Consider the following 20,689-nt stretch of genomic DNA (forward strand, 5'->3'; position numbering starts at 1 on the left):
CAAAAATCACTAGCTTAAAACTGCTGCATTTTTTAAATCATGATTGTTGTGCTACTACTACAATAATTAAATGGGGCATAATGTTTTACTGCTGCAGATACTTTAAGTCCATCCCAAACTGTTTTTGTGCACATTAAGTCCCTTCCAAACTGTGATCATTAGTAATTTCTCATATTCTGAGCATAAATATTTTTGAAGTTCAAAATGTTCAGCAATATCACACTTCAGATACCAATGCTGATCATCTGACTTAAAATGGTCACATGATCTGAAAAGACTGGTGTAGATGAGTGGTAATTCAAGCCCCTCGTCCCTGTTTAGTGCTAATCCTTGTTTCTAACACTCTGCCTGTTTCCATGATGTAGTCATTCTCAAGATATATGGCATACCAATGATGTCTCTATTTGGGCCACTACTGGTTTTGTTTGGTGTTTTCTTTTTTTCTCGGTTAGTTTGAAAATCGACTCTGGATAGCCATCCACCCTTAGTGCAGCTTTCACGTTGACTACTTCTTCCATTTGATCTGTCACATCTGTGACTAGGGAGTTTGCTCTGTGCATTAAAGATCTCAGTACTGGCCTCTTGTGTACCAGATGGTGATTGCAAACAAATGTTTATACACGGTGACTTAGGCTGATCAATCATCATCTGCATGTACACACGTGTCTAAGAATGGTAGTTTGCCATTTTCTTCTTTTTCTAAAGTGAAATGAATATGTGATGTGATGGTCAACTCCTGAACAAGGTACTCATGTAAATCATCCACATATCTGAACCACACAGATGGTGTTCTCGGCCAATTCCAAGGTCTTTTTCTAAAAAAACTCCATGTATAACTTGGCAACTATGTGTTTAGCAAAGGGGGGAACAACGTTGTCAAATATAATTTGGTCTTTCTTCCCTTGTTTTAAGATCTAAATCAGTTTTTTTTTAATTGATGTTGTAGGGTCTATCCTTAATTTCTGATATGCGTCTTTGTTGTTAACCAACTGTTCCATTTTCATCACATAATGAACCCTGTTGAGTATTAGTGTGGTGTGTCCTTTGTCGGCCAGTAGGATCACTATACTTTTATCTTTCAATAAATCCCATATGGCAATTCTCTCCTGTACAGTTACATTACTTCTGGGAGGTTTACTGTTCTTTAGAATTCTTGCAACCTCACCCCTCAGGCTCTCAGCTACTGACTGATTGATAATCTGATTCGAAGCAACTTCGGTGCATGAGATAATCTCCACTAGCAGTAACAATCATGGTGTGACACAAAAATTCAACCCTTCATCAGAACTGACTTTTCCACAGGGTTAAATTACCTACCTGAAAGATTTACTACCCATTTTTCGTGTTCAATTTTGTTAGGGGTCTTTGATTCCGAGCCCATGTTCAATTTTTTTGCTGGCATGCCTCAAATGTTTATGCCTCTGGCGTTGTACATACAACTGCCTTTCAAATCTATTTTTGTGCACATCCATTAAATTACTTTCATATCCATTTTTGTGCAGTCGCATACCTTCCAACCTTTGAAAGTGAAAATTGTGAATGCAGGATGAGTGTGGAAAGATGGTGGGGGCAGGGGAAATGTGAAGCTCAAAACCCAGTGTTACAAAGTCATGGTTATCAATGTAACTGTCAATGAATATGTCTCTTTGTGCAGATTTTCAATGAAATGACTATTACGGATACATATACTCTTGGATTAGAATGGAGTCTAGTGGATAAATTCTAGAAATTATGTTTCTTTGTGCAGATTTTTGATGGAATGACTATTATGGATACATATACTCTTGGATTAGTATGGAGTCTAGTGGATAAATTCTAGAAATTATGTTTCTTTGCGCAGATTTTTGATGGAATGACTATTATGGATACATATACTCTTGGATTAGAATGGAGTCTAGTGGATAAATTCTAGAAATTATGTTTCTTTGTGCAGATTTTCAATGGAATGACTATTACGGATACATATACTCTTGGATTAGATTGAAATCTAGCATATAAATTCTAGACATTATGTTTCTTTGTGCAGATTTTCAATGGAATGACTATTACGGATACATATACTCTTGGATTAGATTGAAATCTAGCATATAAATTCAAGAAATTATGTTTCTTTGTGCAGATTTTCGATGGAATGACTATTACGGATACATATACTCTTGGATTAGAATGAAATCCAGCATATAAATTCTAGAAATTATGTTTCTTTGTGCAGATTTTCGATGGAATGACTATTACGGATACATATACTCTTGGATTAGAATGAAATCCAGCATATAAATTCTAGAAATTATGTTTCTTTGTGCAGATTTTTGATGGAATGACTATTACGGATACATATACTCTTGGATTAGATTGAAATCCAGCATATAAATTCTAGAAATTATGTTTCTTTGTGCAGATTTTCAATGGAATGACTATTATGGATACATATACTCTTGATTAGAATGAAATCCAGCATATAAATTCTAGAAATTATGTTTCTTTGTGCAGATTTTCAATGGAATGACTATTACGGATACATATACTCTTGATTAGATTGAAATCCAGCATATAAATTCTAGAAATTATGTTTCTTTGTGCAGATTTTCAATGGAATGACTATTATGGATACATATACTCTTGATTAGAATGAAATCCAGCATATAAATTCTAGAAATTATGTTTCTTTGTGCAGATTTTTGATGGAATGACTATTACAGATAAATATACTCTTGGATTAGAATGAAATCCAGCATATAAATTCTAGAAATTATGTTTCTTTGTGCAGATTTTCGATGGAATGACTATTACGGATACATATACTCTTGGATTAGATTGAAATCCAGCATATAAATTCTAGAAATTATGTTTCTTTGTGCAGATTTTCGATGGAATGACAATTACGGATACATAGACTCTTGATTAGAATGAAATCCAGCATATAAATTCTAGAAATTACGTTTCTTTGTGCAGATTTTCGATGGAATGACTATTACAGATAAATATACTCTTGGATTAGAATGAAATCCAGCATATAAATTCTAGAAATTATGTTTCTTTGTGCAGATTTTCAATGGAATGACTATTACAGATAAATATACTCTTGGATTAGAATGAAATCCAGCATATAAATTCTAGAAATTATGTTTCTTTGTGCAGATTTTCGATGGTATGACTATTACGGATACATATACTCTTGGATTAGATTGAAATCTAGCATATAAATTCTAGACATTATGTTTCTTTGTGCAGATTTTCAATGGAATGACTATTACGGATACATATACTCTTGGATTAGATTGAAATCTAGCATATAAATTCAAGAAATTATGTTTCTTTGTGCAGATTTTCGATGGAATGACTATTACGGATACATATACTCTTGGATTAGAATGAAATCCAGCATATAAATTCTAGAAATTATGTTTCTTTGTGCAGATTTTCGATGGTATGACTATTACGGATACATACACTCTTAACTATTCTCACTATTCAGCTGACAATTCTTTTTTTATACATGAATATGTATGTATCAACGCAAGGTTCTCTTTCAAAATAATAAATGCTAAATGCGTAATCAATGTGTCATGTATTTGTAAACCACTGTTTGTTATTGTTTGTGTGCATTTAGCATTTTTGTGTTAGATTCAGTACAGTGATGTCTAGTGTCCATACACATTATTCTGTGGTACGAATGGTGAGTGAGTAGTACGCGAGTTGCTTGCATTGCACGTGTCTAACATGCAACTGCCGATTACATTAATTACATTAACAAGTCCCCTGTTCAACTGTTCACTCCCCCAATGACTCTCCAGGAGTGAACTTCAACTTCAGCATTTCTGGGTGCAATATGTTACTCAATACGTTTTGCAAATTGTATCAAAGAAAGTAAATATTGCACACCAAAATACTACACGTCATTGGTCTTCATCTTGCTGATCTTCATCTTCTTAGTCTTCATTTAGTGATCATTAAGTCTGATTAAAGTACAAAAACCCACGGAGACGTAAAGTTATTTCTTCCAAATACCGCTACACCTATTACATATTGCTCATTTAATATGTTTCAAAGCAAGTTGGTATCTGAGTCAATGAAGCAGTAGTTTTGTACCCCTCACCCCAATATGTACTCACTATTTTAAATAATTCTCATCTAATAAACATCAATTCAAGTTAGTAGCTGCATCCCTGAAGCCCCCCATTTTGTACCCCACCCCTTGAGATGCACATATTTTCTTCAGTTAACTGACTTGTCTAATTATTGCATAATATTTTACATAGCACAACAGCATTTTCTGTGGACCCTGATTATCATGTATTAGTAGGGTTTCTCTGTATCTCTTTTGCAAGAAAAGCGACTCTTACCTGCTCAATAAGTTTACAGGACAGAGGGGAGTAGGCCCCACTGAACACATAGGACATATCTACTGGATTCTTCAGGTCTACGTCTTCACTTGGAACCTGAAAGTCAAATTTGGATGGAAATAAGGTGATTTGATCAAATATACTGTACATATAATTAATTGCTTATAAATAGAGTCCAACAGCAAGCAACATAAACCCTGATCTGCCATTGCAAAAGACTTATAAGCAAGTCCATACAGAACTTGAGGGTACACAATTAAAAGATGGCATACACTTGGAGGTTACACAATTAAGAAGTGGCATACACTTGGAGGGTACACAATTAAGAAGTGGCATATACTTGGAGGGTACACAATTAAGAGGTGGCATACACTTGGAGGTTACACAAATAAGAAGTGGCATACACTTGGAGGGTACACAATTAAGAAGTGGCATACACTTGGATGATACAAAATTAAGAGGTGGCATACACATGGAGGGTACACAATTAAAAGGTGGCATACACTTGGAGGGTACACAATTAAGAGGTGGCATACACTTGGATGATACAAAATTAAGAGGTGGCATACACATGGAGGGTACACAATTAAGAAGTGGCATATACTTGGTGGGTACACAATTAAGAGGTGGCATACACTTGGAGGTTACACAATTAAGAAGTGGCATACACTTGGAGGGTACACAATTAAGTGGCATACACTTGGAGGGTACACAATTAAGAAGTGGCATACACTTGGAGGGTACACAATTAAGAGGTGGCATACACTTGGAGGTTACACAAATAAGAAGTGGTATACACTTGGAGGGTACACAATTAAGAGGTGGCATACACTTGGAGGGTACACAATTAAGAAGTGGCATACACTTGGAGGATATACAATTAAGAAGTGGCATACACTTGGAGGATACAAAATTAAGAGGTGGCATACACATGGAGGGTACACAATTAAGAAGTGGCATATACTTGGAGGGTACACAACTAAGAGGTGGCATACACTTGGAGGTTACACAATTAAGAGGTGGCATACACTTGGAGGATATACAATTAAGAAGTGGCATACACTTGGAGGATACAAAATTAAGAGGTGGCATACACATGGAGGGTACACAATTAAGAAGTGGCATATACTTGGAGGGTACACAACTAAGAGGTGGCATACACTTGGAGGTTACACAATTAAGAAGTGGCATACACTTGGAGGATAGACAATTAAGAAGTGGCATACACTTGGAGGATACACAATTAAGAGGTGGCATACACTTGGAGGTTATACAATTAAGAAGTGGCATACACTTGGAGGATACACAATCAAGAGGTGGCATATACTCGTGCACACAAGGGACATGATAGCTTAGGTGGTAGAGTATCAATCTAGTAGCTGGTGGGTTGTGACTTTGAACTTTAGTGTACACAGACTGTTTCAAGTACCCTTGAGCCTGGTACCTTGCCTCAACTCACTTTGCATGTTCTATTTATTTTTGACAAAAATAACTGATTACAACTAATGTTACTTGTTCAAAGTGAAAAGAAAAGTTAAAGACATGATTATTTTTAGTTGTAGTGGTAGTAGTAGCAGTAGTAGTGTGCCTGAAATTCTACATTACATGTCTAGATAATCTTTATCACATCAAAAAGCATATATTACACTTCAAAAACGACCTGGAACACAGCATATATTACGCTTCAAAAACGACCTAGAACACATCATATATTTAACTTCAGAAAGGACCAGGAACACACTGCCAATAAAACTCTGAACTGTTGAGAAGGTTATTTATACAGGGATTTTACTTTCACCATATCTGCAATCAATCAAGCATCTATGAAAATAAAACTTCCATGAAAAGTTCATGTAAATAAAATAAAATGTTTTATAAATTTAAACATGAGGATCATTGTTTGACAGACATGAGTATTAAATTATTCTCTACAATAATTGGTGAACAAAATGTATTGAACCACAAAAATAAGCTCTTATATGATATTTCAAGTCATTACTAGCTGCAACAATGATTGATTCTTCCAAGTACTTATCAAATCCCCATCTTACCTGTGGAGATCATATTGCAATATTGGCAAGAGTTAAACTTTCTGCAGAGCTGTGTTCCATTTAGGTACAAGGAAATTATCATAAAAAGTCTGTGTAACTATGGACATCTTATGACTTCTCCACTTTACACCTGGAATTATTCTGACCTTATCTTAAATCATGTAATGTGTGATATCATACAAATATTTTGATTGCCATATTTGTGTACAATATGCACCTGCAAACATCATAGACCCACATCTGCCATTATGCAATGAATTTCAGGCTTGAAAATGTTTCCAGAAATGCAACTTTTTGACTGGTCAGAAAATCTAACTGGCTCATTCTCCTTTAATTTCAAGCAAACAGAGTAGATTCTGATCTGCCTGGACATTATGCTTCAATAGATTTGACTATGCAAGGATAAGAACCTAATGTCACAGAATTGTGTGTACTTGATGTCCATGTCACAGAATTGTGTGTACTTGATGTCCATGTCATGGAATTGTGTGTACTTGATATTCATGTCAAGGAATTGTGTGTACTTGATGTCCATGTCACAGGATTGTGTGTACTTAATGTATATAATTACTAGAAAGAATTCGCTTCTTCACTAAACAGAATGTTAAGTTTAAACATTATTCATGTAAATTAATGATTTTTTACAAATTCTACAACAATACAAAAATAAAAAATAAACCAGAACAAAAAAATTGTACACATTTAATTTCAATCTCAAGAGTGATCACTACAAATGCTGTAACTCCATATGCTTTAGTGCCATTCCCATGAAAGAAACTTACATGTGTGAACACCTGGCATTTTTATACTATATACACCAATGTTAATTACCATCATTAAATTTAAAGAAGGAATGAAAATACATACCATGCAGCAAATGTGTCTTCAAAAAACTAATTCAGAATACTTGTTTTATAATAAACAATACTAAATGCTTTACAAGTTGACAATGAGGGAATAAGGTCAGATGTACGAGGGGAAAATAGTTGCCACATCTACCGTACCATGAGGCTGGCTACTTTGGTACCTTTAGTTCAATAAAACTGGGAATCCTTTATTTGCCAATCAATTGCTGGTGCTTGCATAACACACAATAATGTAGAACATGGTTTCTTTGAATTATGATGGAGGGCCAGTTGTTTTCACAAAATAGTTGAATCGATAAAGATTAACTTTTAATTAGTCGTGCTGGCTTTCTTGCTTGTTTATTTAAAACTAATCTTTAGCTATTGTGCAGTTTGACCAGAGATAACCAGAATATGAAAATAGGGCATGTCCTGGGGGAAATAGGGCTCATCACAGGGAGAAATTTGTGAATTTCACACATATTGGACCAGGAAGATTGATCAATTTAGTGAAAACAAAGCTTTAAAAATGCCATGAAAAACCTCATGATTTTAGGTCCCAATCTCTATTTTTTTATTCAGTCTCCCTACTTGGCTTTTGAAAAGTTCATTGGTATGCCTTACATCCCATTTTTCAAAACTACAGTAATCATGCTAATATTACACATCAATTTACTTGTATAGTTGCCGGTCAAAATTTCCTCTTAATACAAGCCAGCTTCAGGGTTTTAATGATTAACTGGCCTGTAGTGCTGTCGCAAAACAAAAGACAAATTCACTGACTATCAACACATGATACGCAGAAACATCAAACTTTCCATTGTGTGGAAAGTTATGATGTTTGTTCAGCCAAAACACAAAACTAAAACTGATTGATGTTGTCTTAGTTTGATCTATATGTGAATTTTAACCTTCATTATTACCACTCTTCGTGAACATGTAAATTATGCTGGTTATGTACCTTTTACAATTAAATGCATGTACCTTTTTAAAAATATTACCTCAATTTGTAGGATCGCTTATATCAATGAAAATGAGTAACTCATGAGCAAGTGATTCAACGTAAATGAAACAGCTATTAGGGACTAGCTGAAATATTATCTGGAAGAATGCAATTTGGTCAGAACAATGAATAAAGCAAAATCTGTATCTAATATGTTTGTGAATAAATAAGGATTTAAGTTACGCTATGCACGCTTTGCACTGTGTAAGTACTGTACATTATTAGTTCAGCCGGGTCTCCCAGGTAAACTCAACCGGCCTGTGAAATATGAAGTCTGTATTTACCTTTATTTAATTTCGTTTTTAAGAAATCAGAAAATATGCACATGCAAAATAATAACAAAATCAATCATAGTACTTTATAACAGTTTAATAATTGTCGGGTCATGCCTATGTCTTAGGACATGGAAAAATTATTTTTTCGTGTCCTAAGATTTACAGCCATTACAGTAGTCAACAAAAAGACCTAAAAACTGTAAAGTTTAGATACTGGCCCATGGATAACCTGACCCCCCTTCTTCCAGGCATTTTTTCCCCCAAAATTATTCGGCTTATATGTGAGTATATATGGTAAATTTTATACACAGGTGAGAACAGATGCTTTTAACACTGTTTTCTTCCTTAAGCAATCAGGAACACACAAATTTTATATACAGCTGAGAATATTTGCATTTTGCTGCAGGTATACATATAAATTTTATACAGCAGTGAGAATAGTTGCTAGCACTGATGTCTTCTTTGGACAATCAGGTATACACATGATTATTACAATTTTCCCTTACTCAGAGCATAAAAATCTTAGATGTCTTAGATTTTGAAATTTTTGGCAATATCACACTGCCTCCATCAGAGACTACTGTTCCTGTTCATAATGTGACTTATAATGGTCATGTGATACAAGGAGACTGGTGTAGATGGGTGGTATTCAAGCCTCTCATCCCTGTTTAGTGCTGGCCTATGTTGTCATATTTCAATTGCCTCTTTCACCTTCCTTTTCCAAGTACAGTCCTCATATGTGATGACCTTGGTCTGACAAGGGATAATGGATGTTCCATAGTGCTACAATGTTCATGTGATCAACAGTAGTTGCTGATGAATACAGTGTGACATAACCAATAATTTTGAACTCTAAGACGTCTAAAACATGTATGCTCTGAGTAAGGGAAAATTCTAATAATCGTGAATTATCCAGAGCAAGAAAGCATCCTTTTTTAGGCATACACATAAATTTAATATACACCTAAGAATAGTTGCTCTTAGCACTCTGATTTCTTCCTTAGACAATCAGGTATAAATGTCCATTATATACACAGGTAAGACTATTTAAGAAGTATGCCTTTAGTACTCTGATTTCTTCCTTGGACAATCAGGTATAAATGTCCATTATATACACAGGTAAGACTATTTAGAAGTATGCCTTTAGTACTCTGATTTCTTCCTTGGACAATCAGGTATAAATGTCCATTATATACACAGGTAAGACTATTTAGAAGTATGCCTTGAATACTCTGATTCTGATTTAGTATGGCAAACATTTTCTTACTTATTACAAGTTTGGTTTTTTTTGGCATTTGGTGCAGACAGTTCTTACTTGTATCATTGGGAATTATTTTCTTCATTAAATTATTCATCTATACCAAAAATTTATTTTAATAGTGAAGTGTAGTTATTTTTGCCATTTTCAGATTAAAGATATCAAAGTTACTATATTATACTGATCATGTTTCATGTCAATGCAATAACATTCATTTTCATTGGAGCAATAAAATATCCCCCTTTTGGAGCATGCATATATATTTACACACATTTTCTTGCCCTCTATGGAACAACTGCATACAGAGACACATTCACACAAAAATTTGCTGTTTCATCAAGATAATATTTATGCACCAAAATACATGCTTATTCTTACTGGCACTGCATTTTTAAATCACATACACGGTTAGCTATTTCTTATTTGTGCTATGCTTAGATATTCAACTCCATGAGATGCAACTGATACAGAGTTTAGCAAGTATGTTTTGAAAATTTATTTTTTGAATGACATACATTCCAAAAACTTACATTGTTATTAGCAAAATATGCAATTATTGTATATATGAACAGTATATGTATGCAGGCATTTATGTAGGTAAGCAGTTATACACATCATGAAGAATAAGAAATCTCTCTTTCAAATCTCTTTCAAATCTACAGCTTCCTCTTAATTTCTTTCATCTGAATAAAAGTTTTAAAAATTTCCTTTAAAGGGCAAAACAGGTAGTGCATGTATGAAAAAAATGCTAACATTCGTGATGCATTACTTTTTTAACAGATCTTCAGTATGAACAAACTATCTGAAAATGACATAAACAGTCATCCTATTGGTGAGACAGACAGACGGTTCTTTCCATTGGCAGACAAACACAACAACATATGGATAAAAACAGAATGAACTGGCAGATGGACAGAAATGAAATGACAGGGACAGGAACAGACTGTTTGGACATGGATTAATGATGTTATTAGGGTTACAGCTGTCCAGGACAAATATTATATTCATATTTTGTGCAACAGATGTCAAGTCTTTTGCTTTCATAAGTTTAGAAAAGAAGCTAAGTGTAGCATTGTTTATCTGTTAGGACTTTCACACACATACCATATATTATTTAAAGCCAATCTACAAAAGGCAAGGGCAGTGCAGGGTGAAGGGGAGAAGATTTCTTAAAGTTACACCTAAAGTAAAGTTTTACTGCAGTCTCTATGTACATAAGTATATTCTGAGTTTTTCTTCATTTAACCAAAAATGTGTTGACAAGTTTCAACCCCCAAGCAAGAAATATATTAACTGTTACTGTTAAACACTGGCACAAAATTGGCCTTTGTATTTTATACAGATCAATATTTCTTGAACTGAGGCCCAAAAATCTATTCTTTTTTTATTACAGACAAGTCTTTTTAAAAAGAGTTAAACTCCGCTCATAGTTTGAATCAGTGACAACAATATATTTTTCACTATACCTAATAATCATGTATTCAATGCACTTCAGTCTAGACATCTGTAACATTTTAATTTTATGAAAAAGATAAGTTTATCTGCAAAAAAAAAATTTATATCACATTTTAGAACCATTTGATGGGCAAACCAAACAATGTCCTTTCACAGTTACAATTTTTTATTGGTACAAGTAAGAACAGAACCTCACCAAGTTGAGTCTTTTCCGAAGCGCTTTAAAATTGCTATTCCCAGCTAGCGGATCTATAGCAGTGCCCATCTTGGGTAGGGGCTTAGCTGACTGGAAACCCTGATTCTGTTCCTTGAACAAACCAAGCTTCTTCATGTTGTAGAATGTTAACATCTGCTCAAATCCATGGCTCTAAATAACAAACAAAATAAATAAGACCCCATACACAAAATTTCAAAAGCACAAAATATGACTTCAAGCTCTAATTGTTTATTGCATAACACCACCTTACAACATGAACATTTATGTAGTGCCAAAGAAATGGGAGTGAAGAATCTTGCCCACAGGCACACCACATGAAAGGCTGCATAGTGCCAAAGCAATGGGAGTATTTTGCCTGAGACACACCATATCTAGTTTTAAAAAACTGGCAGTGAAGTATCTTGCATTCAGACACATCATATCTAGTGCCCAAAGACTGGCAGTGAAGTATCTTGCACTGAGACACACCATATCTAGTGCCAAAAAAATTGCAGTGATGTATCTTGCACTGAGACACACCATATCTAATGCCAAAAAAATTGCAGTGATGTATCTTGCACTGAGACACACCATATCTAGTGCCCAAAGACTGGCAGTGAAGTATCTTGCATTGAGACACACCATATCTAGAGGCAAACAATGGCAGTGAAGTGTCTTCCCCAGAGACATAGAATATCTAGTGCCAAAAATGGCAGTGAAATATCTTGCCCAGAGACATAGAATATCTAGTGCCAAAAATGGCAGTGAAATATCTTGCCCAGAGACATAGAATATCTAGTGCCAAAAGTGGCAGTGAAATATCTTGCCCAGAGACATAGAATACCTAGTGCCAAAAATGGCAGTGAAATATCTTGCCCAGAGACATAGAATATCTAGTGCCAAAAATGGCAGTGAAATATCTTGCCCAGAGACATAGAATACCTAGTGCCAAAAATGGCAGTGAAATATCTTGCCCAGAGACATAGAATATCTAGTGCCAAAAGTGGCAGTGAAATATCTTGCCCTGAGACATGCAAAAGATCCTTGCTTGATCTGACTAGGATTTACACTAAGGCTCCCAACTCAAGCTCTTAATTCCATAAGTCTGGTATTCAATAACTTCACATAAAATACAACTAGACCTTCGGAAATTTCTGCATTATCTGCAAAATGCCAGCCTCATTAAATGGCTCCAAGTATAACTGCTGAAACTCAGGATCAGCTGAATTCATTTTCTGCTCAGTTTTGTAACTATGGTGTGAGGTATTGAAATTGCAAATGTCAAGACTAAAATCTATGTTTTAATGTAAAAGAGATATGCTTTAAAATACAAAGAGTAATATAACCTGTTACATTTTCCTAAAATGGCTGTACACATTAGTGTGATATCTGATCTCTATGACTGAAGTTGTTACTTCTCTGTTCTCAGGTGAGACCATGGAGCCAGGTTATAGTATTATTCTATGAACATTTATCCCTATTTTGCCACTCACACATAATGCACATTAATTTAATATATATAGTACATAGTCACAATAGACTCTCTATAAACATCAAAATGGCATGAATGAGCAGTATTCCTTGCCCTGCCCCAAGTCCTGACAGCCAAATGACATTCTGCACTATTTTGATGGCACGCATGCCTCACCCATTGGAGGATTCCTGACTTATCAGGGCATCTTGATCACACTGCCACACAACTCAAATGTCTAATACAAATGCAGGTAGTAAAACTAATGAATGACTGAATGCTATGTAATTATGTCAACTTCCTACTGTTGTACTTACTGACTTGGAACTAATTTCGCTTTTTAAAATCTGAAGGGGCATTGTGTGAAGACCATAAAACACAAACAACAACAGAAGTGAGTCATAATCATCCAAACATTAATCGTGTCTTTTAAAGAGCAACAAACTGCTGTGTGATCAAGACCAATTCAGTTTGCAGTTAAGTATGTGGCTGTACATAAGCATTTTGAGTTTTTTAAGTACTATCATTTCAAACATGCACGGAACATCAATAACTTCTCTCAGTTCAATAGCTTACATAAATGTGCTAGCATTAAATATGAACTATGCTTACAGCAGTAAAATGATAACTTTGGACTAAACACTTAAAATTAAATTGTTTTCCATAACAAGAATACATTAAAAAATGTGTTAGTGTATTTTTGCTCAACTTTGTTTGTTATTGTAACAACATGCTGTTTATGTAGAGATCTGTATAACATACTTTCCCAACTAAGAAAGCAGTAATCAGGGCCTATATTGTAAACTTTGATTCATAAATGAACAAATATCACAGACCTTGATCTGCCTTAAATGATAATAGATCTTGGTCTACACTGCAGTGTTTCAGCCAGGATTGACAAAAAAGGGGTCAATTGATGCCATTCGTTTGAAAAAATGAGCCAATTAAGTGATCATGAAGGGCCAACCTCAAAATAAAATATGACGTCATTTACACTGTATATTTCACATCACCTGCATGAATATATATATATATATATATATATATATATATATATATATATATATATATATATATATATATATATATATATATATATAACCCTATTTACTTAGGATTCTCCTCTGTAATGCTTCCTACCATACTCTAACAGTGCAGAGGATTGAAAAATTGTATGCACCTCTAGCTTACATGTATCAGACACAGCTTTCAATTACTTTCCTTTGGGTGTGGTAGTTTATCTTCTTTTCTTCTGCCACTGTGGAATGTAATTCTTCATCAGAAGTTTCTTTCACTTTAACTATTGTCTTGGTCCTGAAGGCTTTATCAGCATTATCATTCTTAACAATGATGATATAAGCTTGATTCTGGGGTAAAGAAATCAGTTATTGATTTCAATCTCATGCCCACCTCTTAAAGAAACTTTGTCACCTTTAAAAACGATAACTGCGCTATACCAAGCTCATATCATGTGACTGGAAGGTATCTGTTTACAGGAATCACCGAGACTACAAAGTTTTCTTGTATTATACAACTTTCAAAACAGAAATGCAAGTAACCTCAATATGGTACTTGAATTTTCCTTCAGATTTTTCATGGAGACTATTATAATTAAGTCACATGCCAAGCTTATTTTTATCCTCTCAACCAAGAAAAATTATGGGATATAGTGAATAAACAATTACTTCCATGCAGTCATGTGCTTTGCCATAAATGGGATTCAGAAAAAAAATAGTCTGATCATTGCAAACTGAAAAAGATCACTCGGCTGATTTTGTTCATTTTCATAAAAACAACCCAATGACAATTCAGACATTTAATAATGGTCAGCTCCTCTGTATCATACTTAGGTTAAAAAAAAAATAACTTTTCAAATATTTTCACTACTTTCAGTGCATTAAATCTTTCTTTGTCAGACATTGTGTCTATATTGTACAAATCCTGCAAGGGTGCACACTGACTCTGTGACCTATTAGAAAAGAATTGTATCTTAACACACAAGTAAATTTGTCATATGTGATAGTTCTTACATGTAGGAACCATGTCTTCAAGTTTCTGTAGTCTCTTGCTGGAACTCCATCCTGTGTGAGCGACAACAGACACATCAGCCGCAGGGTACCGATCAGTTTCTCCTATTGAGGCAAAATGGAAAAACACAGTGAAATATGTAAACAACAGACTCCTTGGTGAACCCACCTGTTATTTAGTTATGTTGAACCCACCTGTTGTTTAGCTTGAAAGTAAAAGACCTTAACACTGAGTTTAAAAACAAAAATTTAACACCGACTTTAATTTAGGTGTGAACAGATGAATGGACAGACATGTTTGGACATGAACAAGGATGTCAAAGTTATTTTTATTTCAAGTAGGCTCAACAAACATCTAAAACAGATGACAATATCTGTGTATGTGATGAAGATATTTTTCAGTACTTCAAGAAAATGGATATTGTATGCAAATTATGTTTCTCCAAAAATACTTACACAATCACATTACGTTGGGAACTTTTCTCTTGTACCTACCAACCCCTAGAAAAGTCTAAGCATAACCTAAGTGGCAAAAAGGCAAACCTGACAATAAAAGTATAATCAATTATTTACAATAATCATAATTACAATAAACTATGTGAAAAATGCACATTTATTTTTACTACTAACCTGGATCTGCAGCTGGTTAAAATTCTTGTTACAAATTGGCAAAATCCATGTGGATTAGTACCAGAATACAAACACAAAACATACTGACAAATTTTATATACAACACACACTTTAACCAGTCTACATCTCTGTCTTTAGCTGAGTGTGAAGTCAAGGCCACAAATTCTGCAACAAGCTTGATGATGTGTTCAACCTGAGAGCAGTATTGCATCACTCATATTCCTCTTTCTAAATTTGCAAAGTACTACTGATTTGTCATTTTCCTGAAAAAGGTCCCTCTTCTCTAACATTTTTTCAGCCATAGAACATTCAAGAGTCGCATCCTGTTTCGCTGAACATCTGGTGTCATTAATTTTAAAGTACACACTGGTACACTATCCAGTTCTCCTAATTAATTATTGCAACAAGAAAAGATTTGTAAAAATGAATATACAGCTGCTATTAACAGAATAAAAGGAAAGTACATGTACGTGAACATCATCAGCTCACAAAGAAACACCATCCATCATACTGGACACTCTCTCTCACATCAAAACAGAAAGATCATTTTCTATGCTGAGAAAAAATTCAACAAGATCTTTGGGGAATTTAAACAACAGTTAACATCTAGTGATAATCAGTGCAAAGATGGACACAAATGACACCTGCATTACCTTTAATCCATCCATCCCCCCAATGAACTAGTGAAAGCAGCACAGATAGCATTTAATTAAGAAAATATTCCACTGTCCTACGGATTTTAAAGATAAATGTGGTATCTTTTTTATTTATGTCCATATTGATTATGTGAGTGTCAGTAAATGTGTGTATGTGTGTGGTATTGTGCAATGCTGAATCTACCAACTAGTTTTTGCTTGTAAAATGTATTAAATACTTCAAAGAAAAATAGATGTTATTTCTTTTAAAATCATATCTAACTTTCCAGTGATTTCCTATAATCTTATATGAAATGATAACTTATTCTCAAATGGACATTATTTTTGGAACAAGTGCACTGACCAAATGCCCCTTGGAACCTCAAAACACAATTGTTTTGAGTCTTCAACCCCACCCCACCCCCCAAAAACTGGGAATATGGAAGTTATGACATAGAGAAAGGGAAGCAACTATGATACATTACCTCCCCTTGACCACTGCTAGGTGGCACCAGTTTTAAGCTCTTTGATATATCAACTAAGATGCTCACATTTGTGAGAAGGTTGGGAGGGTTTTACTGTAACGTGATTGAGTAAGCATCCTCAAAACAAGCATCTTTTACTAACAAATTTGCTACTTCCTTTGAGTACATTCTTTATCACATTAACACTGAGGGTATAAGTAATAGGACGAGGAAATTCTGAGCTTCCAATCTCTACCAAGGGCAACATTCAAGGGAAGCATGGCTAGATTCCCTATAAGAAAAAAAACCTGATTTCACAATAACTAATAAACTCATCATGCCAATACATTCTGAGGGTGAATCCAGTGAAAGCACTTAATTACTGACATCAAATGGGTCTAGTGGTAATCTAGGCATCAGCTACTGAATCCACCTGATTCAAATCTTGTCTGTGCAAACCAAGATTCTGCAGATAAAACTTGATAAGATAAGATTGACTGTGCATGCCATCCAACAGCTACAATCATGTCTCAGATTGAAACATTACATTCAAAAGATAGACCCACAGAGACTGTTCTAATTTCTTGAGCCGAAATCTTCATGAGGTGAATTTGATTGTTTGAGACTTCAGAGTACACTGACTGTAATAACTCCACTTCTGCTACAATAGGGCTTGAGGGAATACAGCCTCAATCCCTGATATCACCAGAAGAAAGAGATACATTTGTGTTCCATTAGTTTCTGATGTGTGCTTCAAATAATGCTTTAGGGCATGGACAGGGTCTGCATGGTCACCCTTCTTGATGTATTCATGACAGATACGATATGTTGATTCTCTGACTGAAAAGCCTGGTTGTATCATCAAGACTGCAGAACCATCCAAAACTGATCTGGAGAGAGTTTGGGTCCATTCAAAGATCATACAACTTGCTTGCATTCTGTGCTGAAGCAAAGGCTATCAAAAGTATGTCTTGCATTTTAGATGCTTCGGCAACATTCCATCTAAAGGCTCAAATTGATTTGAATTGAGTAATGTCAAATCCATGAGAGGTTCCATTTTGGAATAAGGTTGAGGAACTTTCTCCTATTGAAGTCAAAATTGGCTAGGAGGTCTGATTGATCTTTATGGCCAATATAACCTCTGCCTGAAAGTGTCATAGGTCAGTATTATTTTGAGAGTTAACTTTTCTCCTCAAACAGCCATAGAAAGAAATCAGCCAGGTGCAGGTTTAAGGCACTCAAAGGGACAATGTTGTTGACCCTTGCCCTCTTATCCCTTCAAAGTGGAGGGCCTTCTAGCTTATGAGATTCACTCCACAATCAAAGGCTGAAATTCCTTTCTTAACTTGTCTCACCTGCAAGAGACCATCAGAGTCGTTATCTCTTCTAACCTTTCAGTTTCTGTATGTTTTGGTATTAGGAGTGTAGCCAGAAGACCCCAAACCCCTTCCAATTGACTGATAATGCACCCATGGCCCAGACAAGGGTGGTCCCAAACAAATGTGGTCAGTTTGTGATTCCACCTTGTCATAAAAAAGATAAATCGTTGGATGTTCCCCCAACCCGAAGTGGACAAATCTGATCAAAAACCAACTAATGAATGGACCAAATGGTATGAAGGATCTGACCTTTTCTTGAAGAGTCAGCCATGATATCAAACATGCTGGGAATGTGTCTGATCTCTACAGTTATATATATTTAGCTGAGAGCACTAGTACAGAAACTTCCAAACCAGAATGCATGAGTTGGGTAATTTGTTTCCCCTCCCCCTGAACTGATTGTCATAAGTACCACAATTTCTGGTTGGAACATTCTCTGAGAAATTCTTGCCATGAGTCAACTTCTGTTGCATCACTGATCCTAGAATAATTCTACATTAGTTGTTATTCTAAATTTTTAATCAAGTTGGCTGGGAAAAAGGGGCACTTCTGGGCCAGAAGGACCTTACAAAGGACGTATGAAATGTCAGCAAAGCAAAATTAGGTACACTACCAATACACTACCACAATAAGCATTCAGGAGTTCCAGGAACTCTCTCACTGGAATCAATCCCCTGTTGGAAACTGAATTTGCAAGTTATGTATCTCTATAATGTCTTTACTTCTGGTACATGACTGTAGATTGCTATAAGCTATAAATAGGTGTTGACAATTCTTAATATCAACCTATATATTGAAATTGTTGGGGTAATATCCCACTGGGCAACTAAGTCAGGTGCGGGAGTGTTGTGACACAAGTCATGTGGGACAAGATCAGAGGATTGTCACCTAAGTGATATTGTGAAATACAACAGTAATAGATTTATGGAGAGAAAGTGTAATGTGCAATTATTTCATTCCTAATCTGGATTCTTATTTTCCTGTTATTGTTTTAATATCAGTCTGCAGATGTATTTAATGGTGTGTTTGGATTTTGTTTGAGATGATATATTTTTTTTTTAACTATTGGAATTACAAAGTGCTCATACAACTAAAGCAACATTTTGGAACTATTGTGAATTTACTCAAAGACATTTTGGACTATGCTACTGTGGGCAATCAAGACTGTTAACACATTCAAGGTGGCTGGTACTTCAGCACATTCAAGGCTGTTGCCACTTCTTTCAGACTTGTGATACCATTCAGCATATTCTTGGATATTGGCATATCAGCACATTCAAAACATAGAATTCATTCTGAGCACTTCGTTCTATTGGACCATGTGATAGAACTTTTGTGATTATTTTGGACTTAGTTCTTAACACTGTAAGTTCCTCTAAAATTTTCATTTTTATATCTTAGATAATTAAATTATATATTAAGTTTTAGAAACCTTGCTGATTTTGCTTTTTACATTATGTAGCTTTAAGACATTAGAGTCATAACAGAGTTCAATAACCTGTATCATGCATGTGTGAGGAAGATAGATGAATTTGAGATTGGTGATAAACTTCCTGTCAAAATGCTAGCATGGGTCAAGTGCTGACTATTCCCAGTTCACTAAAAACTCTAGGTAGCCGAAAAGAAACAGATCATTTATGCCCTTCATCAGAACTGAACTTATTGTCTGTGTTTTAGGAAGTAATCATCCAAGTACACCACAATCTCTGTTGGTGAAGTGTAGCTAAACAGGGTGATGCAGTTGATAATCGGTATGAATGCCACTGGAATTAATTTGAGACCAAATGGGTGCAAATGAAATGTATATTTTACCTTAGTAGGCAAACAAAAGGAATTTACATGAGCCTAGAAGAAAAATGACTTGGAAATATGCATCAGTCGAATCAAAATTGATTTCAAATTTGTCCCTTTTGATGGAAAGCATGACTGATTGAGCCATTTTAATATTAAACTTCAGTGTGGAAATGTATTTAGCTAAGATGGACTAAGTCGATTTTTGACCTGAGCTATCCATTGGCCTTTGATACCATAAAGAGTCTGGAATAAAACTGGGAGAGTTTGGTTTCTGAACAATCTCTACTGCCCGAACGTAATGCACTTTCTAATTGACTAAACATAATGCACTTTCTGACTGAGCAAACATAATGAATTTTCTAACAGACTAAACACAATGCACTTTCTAACAGGCTAAAGATAATGCACTTTCAGACTGACCAAACATAATACACTCTCTGACTGACCAAAACATAAGGTACTATGTGACTGACCAAACATAATGCACTTCTGCATTGACAAAAAACATAGGCACTTTCTGACAGACCAAACACAATGCACTTTCTGACAGACCAAACATAATGCACTTTCTGACAGACCAAACACAATGCACTTTCTGACAGACCAAACACAATGCACTTTTTGACAGACCAAACACAATGCACTTTCTGACAGACCAAACACAATGCACTTTCTGATTGACCAAACACAATGCACTTTCTGACAGACCAAACACAATGCACTTTTTGACAGACCAAACACAATGCACTTTCTGACAGACCAAACACAATGCACTTTCTGACAGACCAAACACAATGCACTTTTTGACAGACCAAACATGATGCACTTTCTGACAGACCAAACACAATGCACTTTCTGACAGA

At 35.1% G+C, this 20,689-nt stretch overlaps 1 protein-coding gene across 1 annotated transcript in view; it reads right to left on the reverse strand.

Annotated features, from left to right (window-relative positions):
* The window catches only part of LOC149802092 (vacuolar protein sorting-associated protein 33B-like), an 88,969-nt gene that overhangs the window by 11,466 nt on the left and 56,814 nt on the right, over positions 1 to 20,689 (reverse strand). Inside the window, exons 14-16 of the mRNA XM_089956490.1 lie at positions 14,928 to 15,029; positions 11,427 to 11,597; positions 4,344 to 4,439 (exon numbers count right to left, since the gene is read on the reverse strand). Of these exons, the coding sequence (XP_089812616.1) occupies positions 4,344 to 4,439; positions 11,427 to 11,597; positions 14,928 to 15,029 (369 nt within the window). The remainder of the gene's footprint in view (positions 1 to 4,343; positions 4,440 to 11,426; positions 11,598 to 14,927; positions 15,030 to 20,689) is intronic.

The sequence above is a fragment of the Sinohyriopsis cumingii genome, chromosome 4 (assembly GCF_028554795.1).
Source record: "Sinohyriopsis cumingii isolate HCF-2022 chromosome 4, ASM2855479v2, whole genome shotgun sequence".
Lineage (NCBI taxonomy): Eukaryota > Metazoa > Mollusca > Bivalvia > Unionida > Unionidae > Sinohyriopsis > Sinohyriopsis cumingii.